At 33.6% G+C, this 10,424-nt stretch overlaps 1 protein-coding gene across 1 annotated transcript in view; it reads right to left on the bottom strand.

Annotated features, from left to right (window-relative positions):
* LOC110111822 (U2 small nuclear ribonucleoprotein A') overlaps positions 1–8,523 on the bottom strand; it is a 17,222-nt gene extending 8,699 nt beyond the window's left edge. The window contains exons 1-4 of the mRNA XM_020843843.2: positions 8,274–8,523; positions 8,152–8,192; positions 3,850–3,979; positions 3,553–3,758 (exon numbers count right to left, since the gene is read on the bottom strand). Coding sequence (XP_020699502.1) covers positions 3,553–3,758; positions 3,850–3,979; positions 8,152–8,192; positions 8,274–8,355 — 459 coding nt within the window. The 5' untranslated portion in view covers positions 8,356–8,523. The remainder of the gene's footprint in view (positions 1–3,552; positions 3,759–3,849; positions 3,980–8,151; positions 8,193–8,273) is intronic.
* Positions 8,524–10,424: the final 1,901 nt, after the last annotated feature.

The raw sequence follows: 10,424 nt of genomic DNA, 5'->3' as shown, positions 1-10,424 counted from the left end.
TTTAGGTTAGGAGAATGAGGAGATCTTTCCTATCACCTTTGGGTCATAGAAAGAGAGCTTCCTACCTTCTTACAAATGTTTTGGGCTCATTTGAAGAGGGGAAGGATGCATCTAAAGACTTGGAAAGGATTCCTAAATCAACTTTGGTATAATTAAGAAACTTGAATGGGAGAGGTTCACTTGTTACTTTTGTATTATCAACAAGTGAAGAAATGACCTAGGATTTGGTCCTAAAGTCTAGATGATTCATATAATGATACATTTGGAGACTTGAGATGTCCCAAATAATCATGTATGAGAGAGAAGGATTGTTGATTTTGTTTCAACATTCAAATGGAGGATTACTTAGAATTTTTTCTAAAGTTTGACTATCATGTAATGATAATTGATACGGAGCTTCGGAGACATTAAAAATTGTATACATGGCGAGGAGAGCCTTAAGGTGCATCCTTCCTCTCTTCAAATGAGCCCAAAACATTTGTAAGAAGGTAGGAAGCTCTCTTTCTATGACCCAAAGGTGATAGGAAAGATCTCCTCATTCTCCTAACCTAAATTAGGAGAGTGTACATCATTCTTTGAATGTCAAATGTTCAAGGAACCTTCAAGAGTTTGCAACTTCTAAGTTGCATCTCATTCTTCTCCATCCCTCCAACCCAAATTGGAGGAATGAATTCCCCCTCTTTGGATATCAAACGTTCAAAGGAAATCCTCCGATTTGTAATTCCTAAGTTGCATTTTGGACCATTCCTTTTCCTACAAGCCCAAATTGTAGGAAACCCCCAAATTCCCCTTCATTTGCCTAGCTTCGCATTAAACAAATGAATTTGTTTCTTTGAACATCGAAATTTAAGAAACAATTAAGGATTTGCAATCTCTAAGCTGCATTTTCTTTCCCTCATTTTCTACAACTCAAAAGTTGTAGGAATTCCTCTCATCCTATTGACTCAAATTGGATGAGTGAATGTCCCTTTCTTTGAACACCAAATGTTCAAAGAAAATCTTCCACTTTGCAACCTTCAGGATGCATTTCTCCCTTTCTTCTCTACAAACCAAATTTGTAGAGAAATTCCTTTCCTTCTACAACTCAAAAGTTGTATGAAAATCTCATTTGTTCAAACTTTATTGGATAAATTAAACCTATAACAAATCGTCTATTTGTTGAATCAAAATCAACGAATAATTTAATCCAAATCATTTATTTGTTGAAACAAATTCAACAAATGATCCCATATCAAGCAAATGAATACCCCTCCTTGGACACCAAATGTCAAAGGAATCCCTTTCAACATGCAATCCAAGTGTTGCTTGTTGCTACTTTCTTCTACAACTTAAGGGTTATAGAAAGTCCTCTCATTTTCCTAAACCCAAATCTAGGAGAATGTTCGTTTCCCCTTTGAACACCAAAAGTTCAAGGGCACTCATGAATGTGGAACCTCCAAGTTGCGCATTTCCTCTTTCTACCAAAACAAAAGTGTAGAAAATCTCTTCATTCACTTAGCCTAAATCAAGTGAATGTGTGTCATTTTCTTTGAACACCGAATGCTCAAAGAAATTCCTCTAACTTGCAACTTATAAGTTACACATAATTTCCCCTTTTCTACAACTCAAAAGTTGTAGGAAAACTATCTAATCTTCCTAAAAAAAAAAAATCAAAATTAGGAGGATATACTCATCTCCTTTGAGCACCAAATGTTCAAAGGATCCCTTTGATTTGCAACCTTTAAGTTGCATTTCTCTCTCTCTTTTCCTACTAGTCAAGATTGTAGGAGAAGATCTAAATCCGCGCTCATGCTCCCAAACCCAAATTGGGAGGATGAATCCCATCTTTGGACACCAAGCGTTCAAAGAAACCACTCTAATTCGCAACCGCTAAGTTGCACTTCGGTCTACTTCTTTTCCTATAAATCTAGATTGTAGGAAACCACCAAGTTCTCTTCATTTCTCTTAACCCAAATTAAGGAAATGAAATTCCACCTCCTTGAATACAAAAATTTAAGGAACCACCTTCTTGATTTGTATCCCTAAAGTTACAAATCCTCTTTCGCTCCTATAGACTCCAAAAGTCTTAAGGAATTCTTTACCTTAGCTCAAAGCCATAGGTTCTTTTACTTTTCCTACAACTCAAAAGTTGTATGAAGCCCACTTTAACTCAACCTATATTGAGTGATCCATTTTTGTCCCAAATTATCTTATTTGTTGAACCAAAAACAACAAGTAACTTCACCCCAAGCTTAGGATTCAAGTCCTACTTCTCTTTGCCCTTCCAAACTCAAGTTGGAAGGGGGCAACTCCCTCTTTGGACATCAAAATGTCCAAAAACCTTCATGCATTTGCAACCCAAAAGTTGCATTTTCTCCCAATTCTCTTACAACTCCAAAGTTGTAGGAGACTTCTTCTCTCTTTAGCTCCAAAAGCTAGAGAGAGAGCTCTCCAACATTTAGCTCAAAAGCTAAATGTCGGATTCCTACCTCTTCTTCTTAGCCCCTAAAGCTAAGGAGAATTTCTATGGGTTTATGATAAATGTCTCCCATAAATACTCAATTCTCCTATGCATAAAATTTGTCTTTGAGAAGGCTACCGCCTCTATGGGTCATGGATACAAGGCCCATTTGTTTAAAAATATTAGAAATTACAGTTGCAAGTTGATGCTCTTCAAGTACATTGACTGAAATTGGTTGTACTTATAAGGACAGAATGAATCATTTGGTTAGCTGAGTGGAACTATTAAGAAGAGAAACAGCTAATTAGAAAAAAAATTAATGGATGATCTAAGATTTAATCGACCATTTAGATCAAATTGGTTTAAAAAGGATAATTTGCTCAAAATAAATAAATATTAATTAATGTTAAATAATATAGTTTGAAGAGAACAAATTATATGGTCTGGAAAAACTGCGTTAAGGTGACTTCAAGTTAAAACAACAGTTATGCAACATGTCCAAAAAAATATTATATTAATTCTAGTCATGTAAGGTCGGATATTGGGATTTACCCACCCTCATGCAACTCCTATAGGCTACCATATATGTTGATTATTTTATCATGCTACGTTTTTGTTAGTGATTGCATGGTTGATAGTTAATTAACGATAATCAGAGTTCAATGTCAAGGATCATAGTTCCATATAGTATACTAGCATGAAAATTTCCGAGAAACAGAATACCCGATAACTTTACCTGAAACTATATTACCAGAAAGTAGGGGTTGGTATAGAAGTGCTATCAAAAACCCATGGGCATAAGGTGATTGTATAAAATACCAACAACAACATCAAGCCTTTGTCCCAGTACGTAGGGTCGGCTACATAAATCCTTTTTCGCCATTGTGTTCTGCTAAAAGTCAAATTCTCATTTAAATCTAATAAAGATATATCATTTCTAATATTTTTTAATCATGTCTTTTTAGGTCTACCTCTATCTTTCTTGATGCAAAAAATGTTTCACTTCACGTGTTATCACAAGGCAATATATGAGTGGTCAAAAGTTAAATAGCAGAAAGCTAGTGACGCACTGGTGAACAAAAAAAAAATATTGATGCTACAAAAAAGCATACCTTTTGTTTAACTTTCCTGAAATCTAGCAGCCTTAGCTTCTTCAGTTTGAAGATCACATATAGCCGATAATTTGGTTTCTTTGTGATGTTATTGTCCAGTAAACTAAGAGTTTGCAGCTTTGGAAGAGATGCTAGGGGGTCAATCTCCACCAGATTGACAAGTCGGTTATTCGTAAGGATCAAAGTGTGTAGCTTTGGCAAGAATTCTGTAGATTGAAGATATCAATATAAGCGGCATAATCTGAAGAGCATTAAATCTAAGTACGAAAATCTGGACAAGTTTCCCAAATACCTTACCTCCAATTTCAGGATTAATACGGGTAATTCTGTTATTATTAATTAACAAGGTACCAAGCCGACTTAAATAAGGGAAGTTTTCAAGCTTAACGATCTCATTATCAGAGAGATCTACTGTGTCAAATTGATCCTGCAAAAAAGTAAAAGAATGTTAAATGAAATCAACTAAGAATTGAAAGATAGTTTTACAACTGTCGAGCATCTGTAGGTTAGAATGCTGGGAAGGCAAGCAAATGACAGCGCCATATTACTTGGTGTGGGAGCAGGGGGGTGTGACGCAATTTAAGAAAATGAAATATAAAAGCAAAAAAATAGCGCATTATTAAAAAAACACATAATTGGCAGTGTCAATTATAACCATGCATTCGAGTAAAATCTTAGTTCACCTTCATCGTTAACCTTATCCTAACAATATGGGGTTGGATTGATCACTATTGATGAATTTTACTTCTCCATTCGCTCTTGTTGATCGAGGAAACTCTTCATAAACTGGACTGGAATAAACCTAGTCCAAGTTATTGGGTAACTCAGATGTTGGTTCTTTACATTTGGGCTAAATTCGTATCAGGTTAAAAAACATCAAGTCAAGAAAACTTCGAAATCAAAGGACCCAAGACATGAAAGTGGACCCTTCTATTTACCTTATTATTTTCTTATTATTTTAATAATAAAATAATACAAGGAATGGCTAAACAGGCAAGGGAAGGAGATAAGATAAAATCATTATCCCTCCATAATTCACTCCCTTAATCCCTGCCGTAATTATAACCTTGATTATCCAGAATTTCATATACTTTTTTTTTCTTAATTTACATAAATCCTTAGTTTAAGGAAATTGGTTATGACTCCTATAATTTATAAGCACGAGGCCATTATCTTTTATGCAAGACAGTATGCGTAATACTAATCAGGATCGACTCCTCATTTCCTACTCACCTCCAAATAGTCCAATGCATGCTACAACTTTCACTAAATTTTGTACTTTCTCTCTACCTGAGACAGCCCTCATTCACATGACTTGAGTGCAAAACAAAACAAATGACGTAAAATCTATTGCAAAAAAAATCAAATTTCCCTTCTTGCTTTCTCTCCCACACTATTTCTCTCTTTACCTGATTGTTCTCTAACTCAAACAGTAGGAAATCCATTATCTTGCATACTAGCCAAGAGACTAAGGAATAAAAAAAAGAAAGGAGAGATAAAACAATAGAAGCGTGAGGAAACAGAACTGCTCAAACGAGCAAAACCAAGAGGAGATCAAAGCAAAGAGAGATGAGGAAATTATAATCCTCAAAGCAAAAGCAATTGAGGATTCAATCACAGAAGTAACTTTAATCTAATATTATTAATTCCTATTCTATTATAGTATCCTCCTGGACGGTTTTGTTTAGAAATCTGAAGTTTGTGCATAGACTATTTACACTTTCTTAGAAGAGATAAAATGTACCTATTCTAAATTAATTCTCTTTATTCTGCCTTTCAAAGCTAGATCCAGAAAAATCTACATTTATTTTTTTATTCTGCATTTATTCTAAAATTTTCATATTTGAAGGTATTGATTGAACGATCAAACCTTTCTTAATATAGCTTAATTTGATTTCTATAGGAAACTTTGAGTTTATATGCCCAATACAATCGATGTTACTTTGAGTTTATTTGATTTCTTTAGGGCACACTCTTATCCGAAGAAAATATGATTAGACTTTTTCGGACAATACAAAAATGGTTCTTCGATAGATGCAATATTACAACAACAACATCAAACCTTTGTCCCACTATGGGGTCGGCTACATTAATTCTTTTTCGCCATTGTGTCCGGTTAAAAGTCAAATTTTCATTTAAATCTAATAAAGAAAGATCATTTCTAATGTTTTCTAACCGAGTATTTTTAGGTCTACCTCTACCTTTCTTAACATAAGTCAAATCTAATACCTCAACTTTCGTAACTTGGTCATCGGAAGGTCCCCGTTTAATGTGACCAAACCATCTAAGGCGACTCTCTCTAATCTTATCTTCCACTGGAGCTACTCCAACCTTTTCACGTATATGCTTATTTCGTATCCTATCTCTAAGGGTCAAGCCACTCATCCACCTAAGCATCCTCATTTATGCAACACTTAACTTAGTATTATGCTTCTCTTTTAATGACCAACATTCGGCACCATAAAGCATTACAGGTCTCACCACCATCTTATAGAATTTTTCCTTAAGTTTGAGGGGGACTTTTCTATCGCACAATAAGTCCAATGCATTCCTCCACTTCAACCATCCAATTTGAATTTTGCTGATAATATCCACATCAATTTCACCATCACTCTGAACAATAGATCCAAGATATCTAAAACGTGTACTCTTATTAATGACTTGATCGTCAAAAGTCATAATCACCTCACTAGGTCTATTGCTACTAAAATTACAAAGAATATAAAAATTATTTTAGTTAAGAAAATAGAAGAAGCATCGGGAAAAATGATTAATGTGGCTCAGAGCTTGATCGTCTATCCAATTAGCCAATTTGAACTATATGTCCTTGATGGCGACCTTAATAGTGAGGTTCATTTGCAGGAGAGGACACATACATGTAGAAAATTTGATGTTTTAGGTCTCTCGTGCGAATATTTATTGGATGCAACTCGAGATTGGGGTATTAGTTATTATATCTTATGTTCAAAGTTCTACACACAATAAGCATAGTTAATCGTATACATTGAAAACATTATATCCAATCAAAAAATAAGTGACCTAGAAGGTTCCAAACGAAATAAAGAAAGTCTTCATGTTACCCCCATTGGTGAAGCCTAAGAGTGGCCATCCAAAGAAACATAGAAGGCCTTCAAAGAAGGAGAATGATGTGTTCCAATGTAGTTGTATTCAATGTAGAACTAAAGGTTATAATCATGTTATTTGTAAGGTCAAATGCCTACTGCCTTCGTAACAATTATTTTGCTTAGATCAATAACATTTTTTTTAAAATAATGTCATTGAATGATTATGCAATGATGTAATGCTTGCAATTTTCATGTGCTATTGATATTAATTGACTCTCTATTGTAGTTGAACTTGTTGCGTTGTTTGTGATCGCTCTCTGCTATATTAGCCTTTTAGCAAGATCTATTCAAGCTATTGGATTGCACTGTGTTATATCGAGCCTTGTTCCAATATTATTCAAATCATGTAAGAGTTTTTCCTAATCTTATTTGAATTTTATTAGATACTTATTCAAACTATGTTCAAACTCAGTTCAAAGCACACTCCAAATGGGCATTCGAATAAAAGTCAAGCAGGGTTTGATTGAATTTCAAATTTTTCTCAAATATAGTTCTAACCTTGTTCGAGCATTGTTCGACACTTCTGTAATGCCTTTCAAATCATGGTTGTAGCTAACTTGAATAAGTATTGTGCAGTCAAAAGTGAAGGTATTTTAATATGAACTAAACTTTCTGACATATTTCACCAATTATTGCATTCTTTTTATCAATTTGTCCTTAAAAGTCGTTTTAACCTCAAAAACATTTGCATTTTAACCTTAAAAGTCTTACCTCAAATACATCTAAACATTTTGTTTCCTTTCATAGCCTGCCAAGTTTTCAATGACTTATTTTCTACAAACACTCAAACAGCACATATGGACGTATTGTAGTTTAATAAAGATTAGCTTTTCAATCCTATCATATTTTCTTTCTCATCATACGCCTAAGCCACTTTAACCATGCAGCTTCAACTCTACAAATTATGACATCATCTGTGCAATTAATCTTTAGTATAATAAACCCAATATTCTTAAACTTATTGCATATGGAAATCACTAAACCTTCCAACAATAATACTGGCAGCTATTGTGGGAATTATCGAAAGCCCGCTCATCGTGTTGGTTTTTAATGTGATAATTTATTAAAAAATGCATTCATTAGCAAAGAATTAAGTTATATATATGTATATGGGAATACAATATACCCTCTTCCCTCCCTTGAAATAAAAAAGAAGGACAACTGGCAAGCATTCTGCAGATTAAATATGAATTCCCGTTCAATAGATAATACACTACACTTATACTAAAGAACACATAAATTTAGCTTGTTGATTGTTGAACGGAGCTCACGGGGAAAATCCAATCAAAATATTGATTCCATACCCAATTTGCGCCAAGATTTCACTCCTTATGCTGCTAAAACCTAATGCTAGCCACAAATCACGAAACTATCAATGGCCTCAAGGACTACAAACTCAAAAATGACGAAGAACATAAGTCGAGACAAACTCGAAAGAAAAACAAAAGAGAGCTAGGGTCACAACTGTACTCACCTCAGTGGCACCAATGTTCTCTATCACCGCGATCTTGTTTCCTAAGAAACCCAGAGATGCAAGGTTTGAGCGTGAAAATATGAGTAAATGAAGGCTGAAAAGAATGGAGGATGGAAATAAACCTCGAAGATCGAGCTCACGCTCCTTGATAGCGTTGAAGAAGTGGGGGCTCTTCCAAATGAGATCGGCGGTCACCCTGACCATGGTTCTCTGGGAACTCCTACCAGAAGAACGAGAAGAATCTCCTTCTTCCTCTTCCTATTCTTCTTCTCCGTCAGTTTCCAGAACCCTAAGCGGATAGGAGGCGCGGCGAGACAGAGTTCAACCCGAACGGTGGCGTCAAATGTATTGGTTAGCAAAATCGAACAGGTTCGGAACAAAGAAATATATATGGATTTAACATTACGAATATTTATAATTTCTACCCTAATTTCATTTCTCATATATCTCAATTTATTTTTTGTATTAAGATTTATTTTTGTGGAATTCAAATATATTTGTAGGCGATACTCAAACTTAGAAGCATGTGAGCTCTGTAAATTTTGACCTAAAAATTTTGTGAGAATGGAGAAAAATAGAGTTCAATAGCTCAAGTACAATAGTATTTTGGCACATAATATAATTCCTTGTATTTTGATTAAGATAAATAATTTTTTTAAGGAATCATGTTAATAAATAATTTTTTTTAAGGAATCATGTTAAGTCAAATTTGAAAATCGTCTTCGTCATAGCATATCTATTGTAGTAGTTTAATTACATAAATTTTTTTATAATTTTTGAACACTTGTGCAAATTCTTAAAAAATTAATACATGTCAGTACAAGTGAAGATTTTGGGATCATCGTATGTCCATTTTTGCAAACTAATTTCACCAATATATTTCAATTTAACCATAAAAAATTCAATGTGCTACAGTCAAAATGCTCATATTGACGAGATCAATCACATATAAAAAATTATGTTGTCAAAATATTATCAATACAAACTTATTCTCATTATTTAATAATGAAAACATAAGTTTGATCAGAAAATTATGAAAAATATAAAGGCATTGAAATCAAAGATAGGGTAATTGTTACTTGCAGTAAAAAGACTAATTATCCCAATAAGACAAAGTGGCAAAAATCACAACATGACCTCCAAAATCTAGCTTTAAATTTCTCGCTCCTCTCTTTATCTCTTAATTTTCTCTAGCTTTTTCTTTGCAAGTCTCTGCTAGCCGAAAACATTAAGGAAAAGAGAGTATTTAATGAAGCATTATAGTCGAATTAAATATTTAGGATATTTATGTTTAAATATTAATATAATATTTAAACATAAAATGCTCAAAAGACCCACTATATTCAAAATGATCCAAATTGCTCATCTTCACATTTCATTTATAAAGATATGAGGGGTTGCAAGAAATGCTACATAAATAAAATGAATAAAATTGTACAAGACTTAACGGCAGACTACAATAGATATGTTTCATATTCTAGTTGGTTGGAGAGAGAATAACATTCCTTGAACCTGATTTGTCTCTCTCCATACAAGTACAATAATGCTAAGTGTTGAACAAAGCTTAGACCAGCTGGCAACCTAAAGTCATTAGCGACCAATGCTAGAGCTTTTGCAGAGCCTTGCTAAAAGGTGCGAGCTATTTTTTCATAACTATCAACTACATGTCAAAAGTCTAAAAGGTGTATGTAAATATACATTTATTTCTTTAATTTACTTGGCCCTTTGATTCTTGAATGACGAAAATGATAAGTGAATTAATGACAAGTGATGAATAAGGCTACCAAATTAATATAGTAGAGTGCACATGACGCTTTAGAATCTAAATGGGAAGAATTGTACCTTTTATCTCTTATTTAATTTATCATAACTTTTATAAAGTCGTCATCTTTCACGCCCAAAATCTAATTTATATGAAATTTTTTTTTATAATAACAATACTAGAGCTATTTAACTTCATTTATAAGATATAAATAATAAAAATAATTATAGATTTCAAAATATCTATAGATATTTGTATTTATTGCTTCACGTAACACTTTGTCACATATTTTTTACTTAAGAGGTTTCACAATCTCCCTTATTTAAGTAGTTGACGACCTCATCAATATATTTATCCTAAAATCATACATCAAACATATAGTATTATAGAGGTAGCCCCTACAAGTTTAAGCGATAACTCCTGTCACGTAACACTTTGTCTCATATAAGGTTCAAGATGTAGCTCCCATGGTTTATCCCTTTGTCTTGTATGACACTTTGTTCCTATCTTC

Source organism: Dendrobium catenatum, unplaced genomic scaffold (genome assembly GCF_001605985.2).
Source record: "Dendrobium catenatum unplaced genomic scaffold, ASM160598v2 fragScaff_scaffold_621, whole genome shotgun sequence".
Lineage (NCBI taxonomy): Eukaryota > Viridiplantae > Streptophyta > Magnoliopsida > Asparagales > Orchidaceae > Dendrobium > Dendrobium catenatum.
The sequence above is the reverse complement of the archived record's forward strand: the minus strand, read 5'-3'. Positions and strand labels throughout refer to the sequence as shown.